Source organism: Gallinula chloropus, assembly GCF_964237585.1.
Source record: "Gallinula chloropus genome assembly, chromosome: 20".
Taxonomy (NCBI): Eukaryota; Metazoa; Chordata; class Aves; order Gruiformes; family Rallidae; genus Gallinula; species Gallinula chloropus.
In genome coordinates, this window is record NC_140105.1 from 3,051,177 (window position 1) to 3,072,261 (window position 21,085).

The following is a 21,085-nucleotide window of genomic DNA, read 5'->3' on the forward strand; positions in this document are numbered from 1 at the left end:
ACGCCGCCCCCCCCCCGCCCCCCGCCCTCCGCCCGCTCCGGACCCCTCCGCGCCGTCTCCGGCTGCCGCCTCGCTGCCCGCCCGCCCGCCCGGGCCCCGCACGGAGCCGCCTCCTCCGGGACGGCACCTGCCCGGGCGCTGCGCTCCGCGCTGCCGGCTCCGCAGCGGGCGGGAGGCGGCGGGAGGGGGTGAGGGGTGTCCCCGCTCTCCCTCCGGCCGCGGAGAGGGGGAGCCCCGGCGGGGCCGGGTGTCGGGGGGGTAGCGGAGCGGCAGCCCTTCCCCCGGGGGCAGCCCCGCGGGCGGCCCGGTACCGCCCTGCCTCCCGCGGGGGGCGGAGCGGCCGCCGGCGGGGCCGGGAGCTCCGGGGTCGGTGCGACGCTGTGGGGGCCGCCGCCGCCGCCCATGGAGCCCAACGGGACGGCGGCGGCGGGGGGCAACGCCTCGGCGGCGGCGGGCGGCGGCGGCGGTCCCCCCGGGGGCGGCCCCCTGCTCATCCCTTCGGCCTTCGGGACGGTGCTGTCGGTGATGTACGTGGCCGGGGTGGCGGGCAACGTCTACACGCTGGTGGTGATGTGCCACTCGGCGCGCTGCGCCGCCCCCATGTACAGCTCCATCGTCAGCCTGGCCCTGGCCGACCTGCTCTACCTCTCCACCATCCCCTTCATCGTCTGCACCTACCTGGCCCAGGACTGGTACTTCGGGGACCTGGGGTGCCGCATCCTGCTCAGCCTGGACCTGCTCACCATGCACGCCAGCATCTTCACCCTCACCCTCATGTGCACCGAGCGCTACCTGGCCGTCACCCGGCCCCTGGACACCCTGAAGCGGTCGCGGGGCTACCGGAAGGTCACGGCGGGGGCCGTCTGGTCGGTCTCGTTGCTCCTTACTCTGCCCATGATGCTGATGGTCACCCTGACCGAGGGGGGCAAAGCAGAGGGCAAGGTGAAGAGGATGTGTGCGCCCACCTGGAGCGTGGACGCTTACCGGACCTACCTGACGGTGCTCTTCAGCACCAGCATCATGGCCCCTGGAATCATCATTGGCTTCCTCTACACGCGCCTGGCCAGGACCTACCTGGAGTCCCAGAGGAACCCCCCCCACAAGGAGAAGAGCAAGAGATCCCCCCGCCAGAAGGTCCTCATCATGATTTTCAGCATCGTGCTGGTCTTCTGGGCCTGCTTCCTGCCGTTCTGGATCTGGCAGCTGGTGCGACTCTACAGCAGCTCCCTGCAGCTCACCACCCAAACCCAAAAGTGCATTAACTACCTGGTGACCTGCCTGACCTACAGCAACAGCTGCATCAACCCCTTCCTCTACACCCTGCTCACCAAAAACTACCGGGAGTACCTGCGCAACAGGCACCGCAACTTTTACAGGTTCACATCCTCCTTTCGCAAGAGGGGCTCCAACCTCCAGTGCTCCTGGGGACGGTCCATGTCCTCCAGCAACCAGTACGACTACAGCTCCGAGGCTCTGGGCATGGCCACGCTGAAGGACAAGTGAGGAAGAGGAGGCGCTCCGGAGATACCAGGACCAGCAGAGCGTCTGGCCAAGGTAGGGCTTTGGGACCCCTTCACCCTGCAGGGTCCTAAAACCTTATTTTTTGGTGGTCACTCCAGTTAGGGGCAAGAAATTGCCTGAACCCATGGACTGTGAGATGTGTTTGAATTTCCATCTGGCTTAGAGCTGTCAGGAGGGTCCTGCCCGCAGCCAGCAGCCAGCCAGGACAAACCCTTCTGGGTTGTGGGTGCAGAAGATGAGGTGGATGCTTTGTTCGGTTCTGCCACAAACTCTTTCCACCTTTGCTGAGTTTTGCCCAGCTCCAGCTCCGCACCGTGTCTCCTGTGTGGTTTTTCTGTGCTCTCCTCAGGCTGCAGCTGGCACAAGTCTGAAATTGTCCTGGTATTGCTCAGTTTAGCTGCGAGCACAATATATTACCCTTGTCTGTTTCTGGAGTGTGGAAAGAGACCTTTAAGCCCCTTTTCCTATTTCCTGTTACATTATAGTTGCACTACAGTTTCATCAAGCTTAAAATCTCTATTTTAAAATTCATTGCAGCAGCACTTCGAAATCTCAGCATTGAAAACCCACCAGGTAAGCTGTCAGAAACCCCAGGATTACCTAAAAAAACCTCCACCTTGTAATTTTTTAAGGTCTCTGCCTGAGGTGATTTGAATTTGCCACTGATTTATTTATTTTTTTTTTAAAGTTGGTCCTTTTCTCACCAGTCACCAGGGCTTGAAAAACTGAAAATTTACCTGGGAAAGAAAAATGTCTTGTAATCCTATTGATCAAAGACCTGAGGTTCTAAGAAAAATGACTGAAACCTGTTTCATAAAGAGACAAATCTATTGGTGACATTTCAGCAAAAGCCTTTTGCCTCCATGTATTCTGCTGATTTTCTCCCCAATGAGCATCTCATAGTAAACCTTCACCACAGATACTAGAGATGCCTTTAAGCATCTAAAACCAATTGTAAAAAAACTCATTTTATATAATAAATGCTGATTAAAAAGTAGATCATCACCAGGTTTCCCATTGCATGGTCTCTTCACCCAGCTTGGGGTGTGGGGGGGAGTTATGTACCAGGGGAGAGGTGGCTGTACCCAGCTGTTCCCTGAACAGGTCAAGGGATGGAGCTGGGTTCGATATTCCCCTTTCCTGCTCCGGGACAGATGCTGCAGATGAGTAAAGCATGGTACAAGTTGTGAGCAGGCAGCAATGCCCAGGGACTTCTGAAACAGCCGGGAGCTCTGAAGGGAACAGTCTTTTCCACTTTCCTAAGGCACACCCTGACCCCCATCCACTCCAGAGGAGTCCCACTCCAGCCCTGCAGTTCCTGGGTTCCTGCATCTTTGGGTGATCCTCTCATGTCCCGTGCCAAACTTTAGGGTATGTTTGTGCTACAGCAGAGATGCAGAGTGCTGACACCGCAGCCAGGGGTTGGGAGCAGAGAACACTGACAGCAACGTGCTGGATTTTATGCACTTGACAGCAGAAAAATACAGCCTTTGGGGCACATGTTGGATGAAGACCAGGGAAGCACATTCCTGCGCCAGGAATCGGGCATTCTTCTTACAGATACAGTTGCTGGGGAACTTTTGAGGGAGGGGGGAGTAAATTAACTCCCCTTACAACTGCTTGTATTGCAGGACTGACCTCAAAGCACTGGTGACCTCTTTGTCATGTCCCAGTGTTCTGCAGACTACCAAACTGGGCAGCATAAATAGAAATCAGGGGCACTAACACAGTTGGTCTTGGGAGTTGGCAGGGAATTGTCTTCCAACAGCTTTGAGGAACAACTTTTCAGGAGCTAGGTTATTTTTTACTTATTCATTCTGCAGTCATTGTTACTTTTCCTTTGCTTCCCGTTCCCGAGGCTGGAAGTCACTCCCATATAAGAACAGCAGAGATAAGACTGAACTCCAGAGGTGGGGTGGGAGGGCTGGAGCGCGTGCGTCAGCCTGTGAGGTGTGCTGTGCTGTGCTGTCCTGCGCTTGGGAAGCAGAACGGCGTGGCTGGACAGACATCCTGGCAGAGCCAAGCATGGCCACGTCCCTTCTGGGTGTTACATGTGTTATGTGCCCACCTCTGAGGTAAAAAATACATTCCTTATGGCTACAGAAAGAAAAACTCACCCTGATTTGGGTCATAGAATCACTTTGGGTTGGAAGGGATGTTGAAGATCATCTAGTTCCAACCCCCTGCCATGGGCAGGGACACCCTCAGTAGATCGGAGTGCCCAAAGCCTCATCCAACCTGGCCTTGAACCCTGTATCCAGGGGCAGCCCCAGCTCCCCTGGGTACATCTCCCTGTGTGCAGGCCACACAGAACTGCTGTAAAGCACTTCGAGCTGTTCTCTATGCATGGAAAGAGATTAAACCCACCTCTTTCCTCCACAACCCCAGAGACCTTCAAAGTTTCTGAAAACTGAGATAGACACATAACCAGAATCCAGAAGATGGGGCTTCACAGGCTCTGCATTATCTCTTCACTTGGGGTAAATCTGAAGCATCTCAGGCCAGGGCTGGAGTAACAACAGGAAAGCCAGTCCAGCTACGAGGCAGCAAAACGTGGTGATTTCCTTCAAAACAGTTTTACTTTGGCTATTCTCCTACATTCCAAGCAGTGTGCACCCTGGGCTCACTTCTCCTCCCCAGATCATCGTAATCCTAGGGTGGTTAATGTGGGTGGTTTCTTTCTTACAATTGAAATTTCACTGCAGGTTGAGCAGCACAGCAAGTTCTCCACTGAAATGGGAAATGGAAATCTGGGGGAAGGCAATGGCATTTTATATTGTTGGGGCAGAGGCTGTCCCTGCAAAACTCCATACATGCTTTGCAAGAGAGAAAATAGTTTAATCACTAGAAAAAATCTTTTCCAATATGCCTCAGGGGTATTAGAAAAAAAAAACCCAAACCACTAACCCAGACAGTGAAAGAAATGCAGTTTCATCCTGAGTGCCCTTTCCTTCCTTTAATCTAGGGTAGGATCTCCTGCAGCAACAGCAATTCTTCTCCTTTCACTTGAAAGAAGAAAACGCTGGTTCTTTGTGGGACAAGTGAGACTGGTTGTTGTCCCCAGACACAGGAGAATCCATTTGAACCTTACTGAATTTTTGAAGCCTTTACCTTCAATCACATTTTTTATCATCTTTCTCCTCACTTTTTAAAACCAAATCTGCACTAAATGGTGGGAGGGGCCACATTACAGTTTAATCACGAGTGGGAGCAAATCATTAACATTTTAAGTCCTTATTGTAGCAGGCATTTTGGGGGCTTAGTGGGTGATTGAATACCAGGCAAGCCAGTGAAACTGAGATGATTTCAGGAGCACTTTGTACCTTGTGTGGTACAAAATGCACAGCCTGCTGCCTGGTTGCATTAACAGAGGAGAAGGGGCATGAGATCCCTTCCAAACCCTATGATTCTGTGAAATATTTTAAGTATGGGATGCAGGGGGAAATGGGCAGCCCCTTTTCAGTGTCTGTGGGGACAGGACAAGGGGCAATGGCTGCAAGTGGGAGCACAGGAAGTTCCTCACCAATCTGGGGAAGAACTTTTCCCCAGTGAGGGTGAGGGAGCCCTGGGACAGGCTGCCCAGGGGGTGTGGAGTCTCTTTCTCTGGAGATATTCCAGCCCCATCTGGACACCGACCTGTGCAATATGAGCTGAGGAGCTGCTTTGGCAGGGAGTGGGACCTGATGAGCTCTCGAGGTCCCTTCCAACCCCTGTGAATCTATGATGTTCATCATATGTTCCCCCATCAGCATGATGAGAGGAGAAAGGGCACCAACCTCACATCCGAGCCCCCAAGCCAGGGGAGGAGATAATGCAGCACTGGAGAAATCTTCAGAAAGTTTTGTGGGGAAGTTTGGTTGGTTTGGGGCTGCTCAGCTCTTAGCATCACATTTCGGAGTCCCTCTGACGGCAGCAGCAACCTCCATCCTCAGGTCCTGGGAGGAAAACTGGCTTTTTATTTCAGGCTTGAAAACACAGTGGTTGCACACAAGCAGAGCAGAAGCAAACTCTCTAATGGCATTTAACATCCTTAAAGTATAAACTTGCTACAGCATCTGAAGGGGAAAAGTCTGTTGTGAAGAGAACTCCTGCCTTTCCTCTCTTCCCTTTGTATTCCAGACCCAGAGTGGCTTTAGTCCTGTCACTTTGCACAGCACCCTCACTGCCAGCACCCACTGAAACACCCAGAGACAGGGACTAACTACAGTTTAGCCCAGTTGGGGTAGTTTTGACTGGTAGTATTGGTTGCTACCATTAGTTTTGAGTTTTTCTGGGGAACTGGAGAGTTGTGGAGTTAATTGCTGTGGCTTAGAAGAAATATATTCCTTTATCTTGACAACTCTAGCAGCAGCTTCACAGGACAGAAGTACCCTGTGAAGTTATTGTTGTTGATAATATTATTATACAAGCTTTTTTGCCCTTCTTTGGGAACGTACCTAACACACAGCAGAGAGAAAGGATATGTCAGCTGGCAGCAAAGTGTCCAGAGGGTTTGGATGGTCCACGTTGACTTTTGCTGGTTCACCTGGCCGAGCCCCTAAGATGCAGCGAGCTTCTGTCAGACACTCAGCACTGAAGAAGTTGTGGAGGTTTATTAAAGCCCTAAATAGGACATACATTAAAAGGTATTAAAAAATTATTGCTGTTTCTGCTCAGGAATCCAGGTTTCTGCCCACACCAAGTTTCTTGTGTGCTGCGTATCAGCTCAATCCCCATCCCTGCCTTCCCCCTGCCCAAGAAAGGGACAATTAAAGAGGAAAGGGGGAAATGAATCCTGACTAGATCTTCTGGCATTTCAGCTCTACTTTTCTGGTTCTCTCCATCTGTAATTTAAATGAAACATTTCTGTTAACACTAGGACTGCTTCTAGAGTGAGAAACAAGGTGACAAGTTAAGAAAGCATCAGCTAAGTTTGTGCAAAATCAAACCATGCAGCAATAGAAGCCGTGCTCAGCAGAGGACACAGCACTAAAACAGAAGCAGTGCTAAGGCTGGAGAGGTAAAACCTGCTCAGTTTGTTTGAGCTTGTTTAGGCCAGTGTCTCCCTGAGACACCCTTAGCCTTCCCTTGTGCATTCCTGTTAGCATCTCGAATTCAGCTCCTGAATACTTGACTAAACCCAAACAGAATTTCATCCAAACAAAGCAAGGGAGATTCCTGAAGCTAAATGTGGTGTGTCCACAAACACAGCCTTTTCGAGACAGTCACTGCTCCATGTGTGTGCTCCTGCAGACCTCAGCAGGGACATCCATCAAATTCCCAACTCTTCTACCCTTTTTATTATTATTTTTTTTAAATAGCAGTGTGACATTTGAGAGCCAGGAGGCTGGCTCTTGCAAGAAGCCTCCCAGGAAAAGGCACGACAGAGCAATTAACTCCTCAGGCTGCATTGAACTGATCTTTCAGAAATCTGGAGAAAGGAGAAGGTAAATGAACTGTAACGTAGTAACCCAACAAGGGGAGAGACACAGCAGCACTCTTGACATAGAGAGGACACTGAAACCTTAAGGGTTGTGCAGGTCCCACCAGACAAGCTGTGTTCTGGGCTGGGCTCCTGCAGCATCCTCCCTTTCAGGAGCACAGGCTGCCAGCCACCTCCCAGCATCACACCACTCAAAATCCCAGTAACCCCACTGCTTGGAGTTCCTGTTTTTTCTTTAGAAGAGAGTTTCTTTTTCTTTCATTTAGAACTGCAGAAAGGGAGGATCTCAGGGGAATGACATTATTCTAAAACCAGCTGGAACCCTAGTCGCCTCCAGCCACAGCATTTGGAAAGCAGCTTTCTGGCCCTGGGCAGTGTTCAGATTAAAGAGCAGGACGAGCTGGGAAGTCTGCAGCACTCGTGCCTGCCTCGTGCCTCACAGCAGCAGGGGAAACTGATCCCACTCAACAGTAGACATATATCTTCACATCATCTGCTGGTGGGGACTCACAGGCCATAAAAAGCATCCTAAAAGCACTGCTGCTGTTGCTCAGTAACCCAGACAGCCTTAGAGCAAAGCAGTTCATGAAATCCAGAAAAGCTTTACAAGGGTTTGGATGCTGGAGATGCCTATCAAGGCAGCACTCACCCTCAGAGCTGGAGAGAGAGAGATGATCTGAAATGTTGGGGCACATCCCAACTTCTCATACAAAATCCCCACCGGCTTCCCCCCACCCTGGGGAAGTCACTTCTTCTTGTGCTGCTGGTCAACTGCCTACAAAACAGCAACACTGTCTCCATCATCTGCACAAGTGCTTTAGGACAGCACTGATGTGTGCAGAATGGTTTGAGAGCCTTGGATGAAAGGTGCTGTGTGCAGAGGGGACTTGCAGGGAGTTGGGCTTCGCTTGGTCAAGCTGAGAAAATGTTTGAGTACCAGAAGAACTTCTCTGGTTTTAGTCTGTGGCAGCCAGTCAGCAAAGATGAGGGTGTAGCCCACAGCCCTGGCAGCTGTGTGTGGCTGGTTTCACTGGGAACCCAGCAGAAATGAGTCTTCTGCTAAAAGCATCATCACTCCAGTGCATCCACACCCCCTCTGCAGCCCCTCCTCGGGTGAGAAGCAATGGCAGGAGAGATGGTAGGGAAGCAAAATCTTTCTTCTTTACCTCCCAGCAGCCTCTTTTTCCCCATGTTACTGGTTGGGAGCACTGGTGTCAGGGAGGTAAAGGCAGGGCATCCCTCCCAGGCAGAACCTGTGCTGCAGCCTGTGCTAACAGCAGGATCACAGTGCAGAGGAGGCTGAATGAAAAGAATTGTCCCACTGCTCATCACCAACTGCTGAACACAGCAGAGCTTCCCTGTCATTTAATTGTTGGCATCTTTTTAGAATGATTAAATCTGTCAAGGAATCTCCGCCTGTCTGATGTGCAGCACGAGTCATTCCCAGCAACAGAAGCAAAGAACAGAGTAACTTGCTTAGCTGCTCTTGTTTGTTTGTTTGTTTGTTTGAATACAAAAGCAAGTTTACTATAGCAAACATGTCTCAAACTTCAGAGCACTGCCAGCAGCTTCTCTCAGGCTGGATGAGAAAATAAAGCTCCACAGCCTCTGACATCCAGTGATGGGGGAAAAGCTCCTTAGAGAGCTGCCTTAAGTGGAGGGGATGAACACAAATCACAGTGGAAGGATGGGGACAGAGCTGGAGCATCATTTAGTCTTTTACCTCCATCCAGTTTCTAAGTTAACATTTGCTTTACCAGGCATGGTGTGTGCTGGGTATTCACTATCTCTGTAATTCAGAAGAAAAAAAGTACCTGTCAGAAGGCTTGGGAAAAACTAGAAAAAACAAGAAAAAACTTTATAACTTCACAGCCTGAGGAAACTGTTTGCATCCCCCTTCCCACCCTCCCAACTCAAGTCCTGGTGTTCAGTGCCCCAGAGGGGTCCCAGGAAAGCAGGGACAAGAGGGACTGTGGGGAGGAGGGAGCAGGCAGCTCCGCTACCTGCAGAATGCAGAAGGGAAATAGTTAATGTGTCACACTGAATTACTCATTAATCTTAATGAGACCACTGAGAAAATGCTTTAGGCTGAGGGGAGGCTCAAGAAACAATACTACATCAACTTCATGCCTTTACACCCAGGGTGGAGAAGAGATGGACACCCTGAGCGGGCTCCAGCAGGGAGCACGTGCCCAGCACTGGTGGCTGCCCCAGCCTGATGCCATCTGTTGTGTTCTTACTGTAATCTTACAGTTAATTCTGTCTCTGCACTGTCTGTCCTTTCTTTGTGCCACATTTCCCTCTCAACAGCCTCTCCCAGGGCCTCTGCTTCCAGGTAGTTCAACCCACCACCCATCACACTCTAACACCCCAGTGAGAGTTTCAAGGCTCAAGGGAAAATTTCATTCCTCTTGAATTTCAAACCTGTGGAGTCAGGTTGCCTGCAGAGAAGGCAGAAGTGGCTATTGATTTCCACAACCTAATCAGAAAGCGGGCATGTTTCTGCAAGTGTGATTGCTATAAGCAAATCCTTCAGCTACATTACAGAAGTTACCTCTGCAGAGCTGGGAATATGATTTGACAAGAGTTTCCTTTACTGTTGCTCCAGCTTCAGCACCCGCTCTCCCCTCATTTAGGCTGGTACATCTGTTTTGGCAGCCTTGTGGTTGTAAAGGATTGAGATGTTTTACTTTCTAGGGGAGGTTGGGTGGTATTTTTTTCCCCCCAATTCAAGCCAAAAATAATTACTTCTTGTCCCAATCAGATTCACTGTCCACCTCCAGGCAGCTAAACCAATACAACTGATGGGCCGTGAAAGGATGTGCTTGTGAAACATCTTCAAATCTGTTTTAAAAAATCAGGGGTGAAAAGCTTCAGTGCACTCCAGCTTGTTCTTGTTTAAAAAAATTGCTCAGACCAGTAAATGGCTGAATTCACAACCCAACAACTTTTATCCTGCTGCAACGGGAAATGTCTTTAAGACTTGTGTTCTCAGAGAGTTTGGGCTGCACCTTCTGTTTGCCTTTCAGGTCAGCGAGCAAGGCAGTGGCTTCCCTCTCTAGAGATGCACATCAGACCCCAAGGAGGCTTTGTAAAGCCTTGTGAGGCAGAAAAAGCATCAGGAACCTTTGTATCTTTGCCAGAGCACCCATGAAAATACAGTACTCACTAATAACTTTTATGGTAGATCTTCAGCCTGGAAGGGACCACACACTTAAGGACTCTGCCTGGGGCAGTTCTTCTGCCTCTGAGCCTGGGGGAGGGGGTTCTTGCTCAGTTTTCAGTTGCTTGCCTCACACTTCACAGGCTTCATTTCCCAGCCCATTAACAGCTGGTGGTTCCGAAGGCTGCAGTTGGCGAGGGCAGTGCCTGGAATGGAGAGTAATTACTTGCTGAGCTCATTATAATTGTTCAGTTATTGAATAATTTGGAAAGGCAAGCAGGGGGAATATTTCGTTAATTAAGAGCTCGTTTAATCACTGCTAAATTTAGCCTTCCAAAACAGTGCTCACCTTCCCCAGATTTGAAAACCTTTGCTTACCCACAGAGCCAGGGGAGAGCAGGAAAGCTTTCTCTTGAGTCTTTGCCTTCAGTCATCAAAGGCACTTGCTCTTTGCCTCATGGTGTCCTGGTTTTGGTCCTCTCTCCCTACCCTTCCTAAAAACCAAGAGTGCAAACAGAATAGCAAAGTACCTGTGTTTAACAGAGCCCAGGAGCAGAACAGCTTTCCAGCCCTCTTCACGTTTCTGTCCCTGCTGGTGTGTTTCTTCTGTTGGAAGTGTTTGATAATGGAAGCAGGTTTCTCATGTGGGGGATGCTTTCTGGAGCCTGGACTAACTTCCATTGGCTCTGGGGAATCTGCAAGGCAGTGCTCAAAACAAACAAAACCAAAGCATTTACAGCTTGTTGTCATGTCATTAGTGTTGCACCAACACTGTCAAGGATCTGTATGAGAACTCAGGCAGGTTTGAAACTGAAAGACTTGTATTTGAGGAGTCTTTGGGAGAAGTTTGAGGGAAGGAATCATAGAATCATAGCCTGGGCTGGGTTGGAAGGGACCCCAAAGATCACAGAGCTCCAACCCCCCCTGCCACAGGCAGGGACACCTGCAACACAAGGTTGCCCAGGGCCCCATCCAACCATTCCAAAGGGAAAAGCATCTAGAGCATCCAAGAGCTTTGGTCCTGTCTGGAGTACACACAAAATAAAGAGGAATACAATAAAGACTCTGCTGAACCTCATCCTTCACAGTGCACTTCAGACTGAAGTAAACTGACATTTTCTGGTAGGGAGAAGACATTAGGAAAAAGCCAGATCTTGCATGGCTGGGGAGATGCTCAGACTTGGGGATCCCTTACACAAAGGCATCCACAAAGTTCTTGGATTTCACTTTTAGCTTAAATGCTGTGAAAAAAACCAGGTTTTTCAGAGCAAACTCTGCAAGGTAAATTCTGCAAAACTGAAGAGCCAAAGTGGGTTGATTTTAAAGCCCAACAACCTTGACAGCCTCCTCACAACAGCACGAAGCGACGTCATCTCTGCAGTTACCCCTGGTTACAAAATTGTTGAATGAAACGGAATCCAAACCCATTCTAACTCTCCAACAGGCAGCACAAACAACCTGGAATGACAACTAGTCCATTACTCCACTGGGTCTTTAATTGAATATTTTGCCAAACTGCTCCAAATGAAGGGAGCTCATCCATCCTGGGTTTGGGCTGAGATGGGAAGTGAAGAAGCTCGTGCTGGGATCTAAGTGATTTTAAATATTCTTTTTAAAAATAAAAAAGAATTGGTAATTTCTTCTCAATTAATAAAGCTGAGACATCTACTTTAACTAAACAATTAAATAGCAAATCAGTAAAGCAGCTGTCTTAAACCAGGCAATGACTTTGCTTCCTTCCCCACCCTTAGCTTCATCAGCACTAAATATATCCTGCCCTGGAGGGTTAATGTTTGTGCATTTGGGGCCACTTCCACTTCCACTCCCAGGGCAGTGATTTTTAGGAAGACCATGGCAGGGCTGGGCTTTGGGCTGGCAGGTGTCCTGCAGGCAGCTCAGCCTGAGGCCACCACATGGCTTCTGTCACACTGCCATGGATCCCATCAATCCTCTCACCAAGGAAGTGATTCCATCAAGGAATGACCCCATAACTGAAGTTTTCCTAACTATTCTTCCTGAAACGTCCTTTTTAAAGTAAGGATTTATGCAAAACATTTTTGCAAATCAGTTAGAATTTCCAGAAGAGCTTTAAATTTACAAAAAAGTTACCTGTTTTAATCATTCAGCCTTGCCTTTGTGCTTTCTGGTCCTTCCTGCTGGGCACTGCTCAGGTTTCTGGGGGTGTATGCTCCAGAGGCAGCCACATGGGTTCCATTCCCTAAGTTTTATGATGGATTTAGGAGATGCTGTGCTGAGAAGAGGATGACAGCAATGCTGTCAGGGTCTTGTCTTCCTGCTAACAGTCCCTGCCAAAGTACCTTTTTGCAGCACAAAAGGGCAGCAGGAATTTCCTGCCCCTCCAGCCAGCCTCCCCTCCTCACTGTACCTAAGCAGCCACAAAAAGTCAGTAACTCGAGTCCTGTTAGCAAAGGATGGCTGGAGAAGGGTTGCAAGCTGATCTCAACTCTCAATACTAAGTGAGGTATCTCTAAAAACCTGTTTCAGTCTCTTCTTGTGAAGAAGGGATCCTGCACTCTGCTGAAGTCCCCAGGCCATCAGTTAGTTTTACCTTTCACCATCACACATAACAGCGTGATACCAGTTGCCATCAAGTGTCATTTGGGATGTCAGATCTTGCTGTGATCCAGATTTAGCATTTGCTCCTTCTCAGCACCTCTTGGACAGCAGGAAGGCATGGCTCACCCTTCCCATCACCTGCCACATCCTGCAGAGCACCACAAAAGAGCCAAGGCATTACCTCCTGTGCCCCCATTGAGCCTGTTTTGCTGCTACCACCTCCCTTAGAGTCTCCACATCTTGTGGATATGTCCTCCCCATCCCTGACTGCAGGTGGGACTGGACAGCCAGAGCATATACCATCCAGCCCCCACCATACCCTGAGCCTCCTCCCAGGGTGGTCTCTACCGCCCACCTTGTGCAGGGCTAGGGGACACAAGGGTTTCCCTGGTTTCCTACACACAAGTGTGTGCAGTCAGAATTCTTGTAAGCATCAGTTTTACTGCCTCTTCCCAACATAAACTGGACAAATTGATGGAGTTCTGGCCCCAAGGGTAAACACCATCTCTTCACTGTTTAGAGTAACTGTCTCGTGGAAGGAGAAACGTGCAGCTGATCTGACACCCCAGCAGCTGCTGGGGAGCTACATCAGGAAGGTGCCTGCCAGGCTGGTGGCACCTTCCCCTGCTATCAGACACGACCAGGAGCAGTCTGTAAGGATTAAGACTAGAAAAAGGCTGCAGTTAACTCAGGTACCAATATAACAGACTTGTTTTACAGAAGCACAGAGAGGACAAGCAATCTTCACCAAGTCACTGGTGCAGATCCCTGGCAAGGGCTGGCTTAACCCTTGCTCCAATGCAAAGGTCTGCTTTGAGTTGAAATGTTGCAAAAGGCTTGGTTTTAGGGAGTTTTCATATTTCAAATCAGTTTCAGCTTTTTAGCTGGTTAGGAATAGTAAATCCTTATGTGGTAGGAAGCATTCTGAGGCATTATCTCTAAAAAAAACCCCTTACCTTAATATTTATGGTCAGGCTGGTACTTTGAAGGAGACTGAGATTAGAAAAAGCTCATTAAGTCCTGCATTCTGTCCACACATCCATTCTTCCCAAGAAAATAATACTTCTCAATTTCATTGCAGCTAATTTAGAACCAGACATTACATGTCACAGTGACAGGAGCCTGAATCGCCAGCATGCACCATGAACAAAGCTGGCTCAGATGTACACATGCTGTCCTCACCTTTCAGGGCCTGGAAGGAAACCAGAAAACACTTCTCTCCCATGTGAAACAGTCTGATGCAGCTGGACTACTCAAAATGCCTTCAACAAGCACGTCACCACTGTTGGAGAACTAAAACCTTGGTCATTTAAAAAGGATTTTGTAATATCCTGGTCCTATTACCACTTTTGCCTTCCTTCTCTGTACCACAAACAAGCCCTCAGCAGCATGTAGGAAGCAGCAATAGATGGCTAGAGCTAAGTGGTGGCCTCAGCCTTTGGAGGCAAGTCAGCAACCCAAGCTGAGCCTTGTCTATTGCTGCCTGCCTGTCTGTCCCCTGTGTATCTGTCCCCAGTGAGAAGGAAAGAAAACTAAGGTTCAGTAACCCTGTTCCACTGATGGGCAGGCAATGACATTTGCTTTTTAAGTTAATCGATTCACTCATTCAGTCCATTTCATTTGTTAAAAACAAGGCTTTAAGGTTCAGAGCTTCTGGGTTTGGTCTGTAGGGTTGTTTGGGAGTTTTCCTTCACTTCTGTCAAGTGGTCTAAGCCAAAAGGCTATTGCTGTTCCTTAGGATCCTCATCCTGTTTGTAACTGATCCATCAGCCCTTGTAAGCATGCACACAGCTACAGTGCTACTGCACCCCCTGCCCCTGGGAGCAGGACAAATGGAGCTCTCCAACCCCTTCAGCCCTGCAAGTCACACAGAGGACAGCACAATTAATTTAGACCTGAACATCTCAAATATCTCCTTGTACAACTGAGCTGGGGAACAGCTTTTGATTACTGCCTGTGCATGCTTTATGGCTGAAGTATTTAATTCAAGGGGAATGATTAGGAAGAGGATGAGTTCTAATGGCTGGCTGCAAAGCTGAGGTACAGAGTGGAAACGTGCTTAACTTATATTGAAAGTGATAATTTTTGCAGCACGCTGGAATTCACTGACTCACAAGCCATCTGGAGGTGCTAAAAGCATTTAGAAAACAAAGTCAGGAGGTCTCAAGCTCCAGTTGAGATGAAAAAAAGCAAGGCTCAAAGGTAGCAGGCAGTCAGCTGTGAAGATGGAAGACCTCAAGGCTCTTGGCACTAATAAGCGTGACAGGGTGACGCTCATCACCTCCTGAGCTGTGTGCTGTCAGCTGAGAAACCCTTGAGTGCTTGTTTTGTGCCCATGCTGAGGCAGAGAAGGGAGATTCTTCCTGCCTGCATGCAGTCTGAATGGACAAAGATCTCCAACAAAGTGGGTGCCTCACAGGAAAGGGAAGGTGAGCAGGGAGAGAACTACATTTCCAGATGTTGTGCAAGCATGAAGAAGTAGAGCAGAACCTCAGTGGAGGGTACTGAGGATCAGGTGCACATCTCCTACAGTGCAACTAAAGGATTACAAAATGAGTAAAGACTTTGTCCTTTCTTATGGTTCCAGAAAAACCTTAAAAATTGAGCAACACTTGACAATTCCACTGCCCTAAGAAATACTTCTTCAATTGATACACTGCATTGGCTAAATAGTTCTAGAGGAAAAGAAAGTTCCTTTAACTCCAGGGAACCAGTCTCTGAATAAATGGAGAGATTTGAGGGGAGATGATGGACAGAATCAAAGATGTGCAGTCTGGAAGTAGGACAGAGTGATTTTCCTTGGACAGTCCCATCCTGAAGAGCTCTAGTACCAGCCACTAGCACTTGCATGGAAGATAAAAAGTGCCTAGAGAGATACTTCAGAGATAACTGCATTGTCAGGCCAGGCTGGATGGGGCCCTGGGCAACCTTGTGTAGCTCCAGGCCTGGAGGTTGGTGTCCCTGCCTGTGGCAGGGGGGTTGGAGCTCTGTGATCCTTGGGGTCCCTTCCAACCCAGACCAGTCTGGGATTCTATTAAGAGTTGTCTGGCAGGTTTCAGCAAATAAATTTTCAGCTTCCTAAGAAGTTTTACAAAACCAGAGGTAAGGCAGAGTGCACTCTAGCTCTTCACAGGTTTTTGGGTTTTTTTACATGACACAACTTCACACTGGCTCTTACCCAGATGTCCTGAGGAGGATGCCTTTCTGAATGAGGCTAAGGTGGCTGATGTGTGCCAGAGCTGTCTGCAGTTCAAAAAGGAAATAACTCTTCTCCTGTTCTTGGAATGTTTGGTTGGATTTCCACACCAGAGACTCAAAAAGAAGAGACAGGCATTGGGATTTTTTTTTTCCCTTGCTTGGGGCAAAGAGGAGCATTGTTGGTTGTGTTTTATCTTCCCCTCAAAAAGCCCTGATCTCCAGCAACATTTCCTGGGTTTAGTCCTAGAAATTAAACAAGACAGAAGCATCACACAAAGCTACACATGATGTTAGAGAGATGCAATTCACATGTAAACACCATGTAAGGATACCTGGATTACAGAAGGAACGTGAGGAATTCTGTATTAAAACCAAAGCTATGCTTATTTACTGGGGAAGGGGAAGCTGTAAGGGAGAAATTCAAATATACCAAAAATTACAATGAAAACAAGCCCCAGATTTTTTTGACAGCATAGTCATGAATGCCACTTCAGCTCCACTTTTATTTTAATATGCACATTATTGTGTGCTACAGCCTCAGAAAGTATCCTGCTGAGGTAAAATAAATAAGATATGAAGCTAAATTTCTACTATAAATCCAAATTAAAATCTTTTTCTAAGTATACTAGGAAACACTTCTGGACTTGAAATTCATTAAGACAGAGCTTAGAATTTCAGGTGGACAATACATAATCAGGAAAATCTCCACATAAATGTATCCCTCCAAACCCTCAGTTGATTTATGAGGAATTAAAACACACAGGTCCACCACTGTTTACACAAAGTTTTATACATGAGAAATGCCCAGAAGTCCACTTTCAGTTCCTAGAATCCTGTCAAGAGGGGATAAAAAAAGAAACTGAGAATGCATGCTACAGGCCTGCAAACTAAGTTTATGCTAAAATCCTAACTTTATCACATACCTGTTGATTTTACAGGAGCTCCTGATATTCCCCAAAGCCTTTAAATGGAAAAATAGCCTGCAAAGCAGTACAATTCCACAGAAGCCTTCAGGAAGCTCCAGCTCAGACTCCTAGTAAGGAGACAAACTCTGGTTTGCTCTCCTGCCATAGTTTCTAGTTCACCCCAGGACTTATCACACAAGCAGGCTTTATCTTTCCTTACAAATATTTTCCTTTCAAAAACCAAATTAACATTCCCAGATGCTTGTAACAAGGTTGCTCTCAGGTACAAGGCTGTAAATTTACTGTCAGGACTCAGCCCCAATTCACACTGAACACTCACTGACCTTGCTTTACTTGATTTGAACCACAAGGGCTCTTGACAAAGGTTCTCACACAACTGGGAAACATCAAGCCAAGTTCTGCTCTCACAGTCTGCTCCATCAGAGAACACTTGCCTGCAGCAGCTTGGCATTAGATGAACAGAACAAATCCTGTCCAGCATAATCAGTTTTCAGAAACAAAACACTGCATTTCCCCGTAGCAACAGGCAGGCTGAACCTGAAAAAGGACAGACAGCAATTAAAGTACTTCAAATTCAGAGTTATCTGTCAAAAATTGGGAAAAGATACACCTAATAAAAAGTTATCCAGGATATTTAAATGGACTCTCATAAATTAAGCCAAGTTTATACCTAATGATCAGTGAATTCTGCAAATTCCACTCTGGTCCAGGAACTTCAGCCTTTCCACAGTTCTTTTTCTGTTGGAGGCTGTTCAGCAGCTTTTAGATTGTGCTGCACTTCCTCCTTTGCTATTTAATTTCTTAATAGATCTATATATTGCTTTTAGTAGTCCAGACATTGAAGCTTCAAACAGAAAAAATCTTGGTTAGCACTGAAACATACAGCATATTGAATTATTAAACTTCTTTCAAAAGATGAATTCTCCTACCAGGTGCAGCATGTATTTTTCCACAGATTCTATTTGACAGGTTTGGTCATCATATTGACCACATTACTGAAGCTTAAACACTCCAAAGACAAATACCAACTTGATTTTATTTCTGAATGACAATCAATTCATAGGAGAGATGCACCATGATCAGGAGATAGTACAGTACATGGGGTCTTCAAAAGATGAAAAGCCAAGAGGAGATCAACTACGACTCCCCCCATGGTCTAACACAACCTTGGTGAGCAGCATTCTAGAGGACAGCTCTGAAAGTGTCATTTTCATTCAGTGAAACTCAAAGACTGCATGAGAGAGAGAGAAGTGACCAACAAACACTTTGAAAGGTGGCAAAGCCATTTGCACAACAGTGTTGCCAGCAGAGATAGGACTTAGAGTGACATTAAGAATTTTGGAACATGGGACCTCAACTTGGAGAATCCCAACCCAAATCCAAGCAGGTCTATTCATATTTAGATTCCACTGCTATCAGGTGTTTGTGTAGAGAATGCTCTACGTGTAAATCTCCAGGTAACATTGGGAATTAAGTTTTAAGCCAGTAAAGCAGTTGCTGGTCATCATGGTCTGACTTCATGTAGACTCACAATTTGGGTATAATGCAAAATTTCTTGGAATTAACAGGCCTTGAGACAAGTATTTAGATATAGAACCCAACTGACTTTATTAGTTCACAGCATCCAGCCATTTACATAATTCTTCCTTGTTAGCATGGCCAAGGAAGACTCTTTCAGGTTTGAGAACAAAAGAAACGAAATGACAGAAGACTCATCTTGCTGGTGTGCCAAACAAGAACACTCACAACAGAACAAGTCCAAGTGTCTTGTCACAATGATCTTCAGCAGTCTTTTTTTCCATAAAAGGGTAGATTAAAACAAAAGGGAAAACCATACACCTAAAAATAAGAACAAATCAAAGGACACCTCCAGATTTCCCAAGTGTTTCACAGAAATGATAGAGACTCTAAAGCAATTCAACTTGGTTACTCCAGAATTTGTGAATAGAAAATTCAGATTTTCCTACCATTTGCTTATGAAGGAGTTGACCTGCAAAAGTTTTTTTGATTGTAGTAAGGAAGCAAGGTAGTTGACAAGATTATGTATTTGTTTGCTACTTTATCTGTACCACAATGCAAACATTCCTTCTTCTCTGAAGTCCTTGCAATTTATTATTCAAGGAACACCACAGACTAAGGTCCTAGTTAATAGAAAACAAGCCTTCATACTAAAGTGAAAAAGAGGAGTGCACAAGCACTACTGAGAAACTTTCTGAAACAGGTAACATTGGTTTTGACAATAAACATTTCATAACCCAAGATGTTGAGTCACCAATTGAAAAATAAGTTCCTTTACATTAAAAACCTGTATTTATTAGGGCTGAAAGTGTTTTATTATCAAGCTTCAGCTCAAGACTATATCAATTTAAAACACAGGACACAATTTTCTCCTCAGTTCCCACATACCAGTCTGCTGGTCCATGTGGTTTTGCTAGCCAGCCTTCCAAGAGCAAGTCAAAGGTTACAGGAGTCTAAGGAGGCCAGAGCTGACAGATGGAAACACACATCAAAACTAGCTTCCTTCTCAGCTGTTTCCTCCCAAATCCTCCTGCCTTACCTGGGAATTAGGTATCAATGAATCCTCAGATGAATCCAGAGGACTGATTAGCTCTGCCCACCTCTCCTTTTTGGCATTTACTTCAAGTACAGGGTTACATGGTCAAGCCATCTCCACAAAGAGCCCTTAATGCTGGGCTTCCAAGAGGAAGACTGATCATCTTCATTATCCCTCAGAGAAAATTAGGTGAGTTGGGAATGATCAGGGGATCTGATGTCATGACATTCCCTAGCACACCACAGCATTTGCAATCCCAAAGCAGTACAGTATATTTCCTGGGTAACCAGAGAACTGTATTTCTGACTTGGCATCAACTACTCCCAGTTGACAGCAGAAAGTATCTAAGGTAATTCAATTCAAGTAAGTCCCAGTAGTCAGATCACAGGTTCATTGCCCACTAATGCCCATGCTAAGGAGAACACATTCCTCTCAACAAAAGGCATGTTCAAAAGAATAACACAGATCTCACTATTAACTTAGGTCGTGGTTTCTACAGCGCATTAGTAACTGAAGAGTCTAAATAATTAAACAACAGGTAACAGCAGTGTGATCCAAAAGATTGTTTGTCTCAAGCTGAAGAATTTAAGAACAGTAAAACAAAATAAAGAGCCCACTCCAGGACTCTTCTTTGTAGTCTGTCCCTTTAGGGCAGGAAGGCAAACCATCTGCAGAATACTCCAAATTTAATATGGTCTTTAAGGCAAGGTTTATCAAAGAGGACACTGGAAAATAAGATGTATTACAGTGTATTAATACAGCTGGGAAATTCTAATTCAATGTGAGATGATATCTCCCTCTTTCCCCTCCTTTTGCAGGGCTTCTCTCACTCCATTTGACCTCGTGCTCCACCGCAGAGGAATCACGGCAAGACCGGATCCCCGATGCCGTGGTCTGGGTTGCAGGTGAAGGAGATGGTGATGGCATAGCGAGTGCCCCAGTGAACCTTTTCCACCCGGTGGAGATTCTCTGATCCAGAGGTGAAAAAGGAAACCCGGCCTGTAAAGACAAAGTATTTCACCAGTGACATCGAGTTTGCCGCTCAGCTGTCAGCTCTCTACACACTTCTGCTGTTTTCTCAGTCCAACTGTTCCCTAGCTACCTGAGAGCCCACAGGTCATCACAAAGACAAACTGTTATGAGCTGATGCTGCGCTCTGACAGCTTTATGTACTGTTTAAAACATACTTTATTCCTTTGTGCTACAAAGCTGGAGACGTAATTCCACCATATCTCATAGTTTATAAAAGGCAGGAGGGAGCCAAGAACATCTGAAGCCAGTTCTTACTTGCCTCCAAAAAAAAAAAAGGCAATTCTAGTTGACTGGCAGCAAAGTGTATTGACTTCCCCCTTGCTCCCCTTCTCATCTGGGCTCTAATTTTAGACCAAAGAAGGAGGAAGTACTACAAAGGTGGTAAAAAGTCTTCAGTAAAAAAATGCTCAGCAGGTTTACAGCTTATCAGCATTGTACTAAGTATTTGCTATAGCTTTTTGTGCACAGCCAGATCACTCCCTGTTCAGCCTGCTCAGAAAGTTATCTTTCAGCCTGGCTAGAAGGTTATCTGTCAGTCATGTACGAAGTCATTTTCCTTAGGAAGAGCCATTCCATCGATGCATGGGCTTGGAAACTGTTTTATAGTTGCAAGTGCTTACTCCCGTGCTTCACCCTTTCCAAGCTTTGACCACCACCCTGCCTTGGAGTTTTGCAGGCCTTAAAGAGGCATC

General features: G+C 46.9%; 2 protein-coding genes across 2 annotated transcripts in view; one reads left to right on the top strand and one right to left on the bottom strand.

The window, feature by feature from the left end:
- Window positions 1-402: 402 nt before the first annotated feature.
- Window positions 403-1,550, top strand: LOC311199531 (urotensin-2 receptor-like; the record flags this gene model as incomplete). Its single annotated transcript, XM_084273642.1, has 1 exon — window positions 403-1,550. One exon carries the CDS (start codon window positions 403-405, stop codon window positions 1,501-1,503), a length of 1,101 nt encoding a protein of 366 aa, XP_084129768.1. The 3' UTR covers window positions 1,504-1,550.
- An 18,607-nt stretch (window positions 1,551-20,157) lies between these two features.
- OGFOD3 (2-oxoglutarate and iron dependent oxygenase domain containing 3) overlaps window positions 20,158-21,085 on the bottom strand; it is a gene marked incomplete at its 5' end in the record, with an annotated part of 39,652 nt that continues 38,724 nt past the window's right edge. Inside the window, one exon of the mRNA XM_084273463.1 lies at window positions 20,158-20,360. Within this exon, the coding sequence (XP_084129589.1) occupies window positions 20,224-20,360 (137 nt within the window). The 3' untranslated portion in view covers window positions 20,158-20,223. The remainder of the gene's footprint in view (window positions 20,361-21,085) is intronic.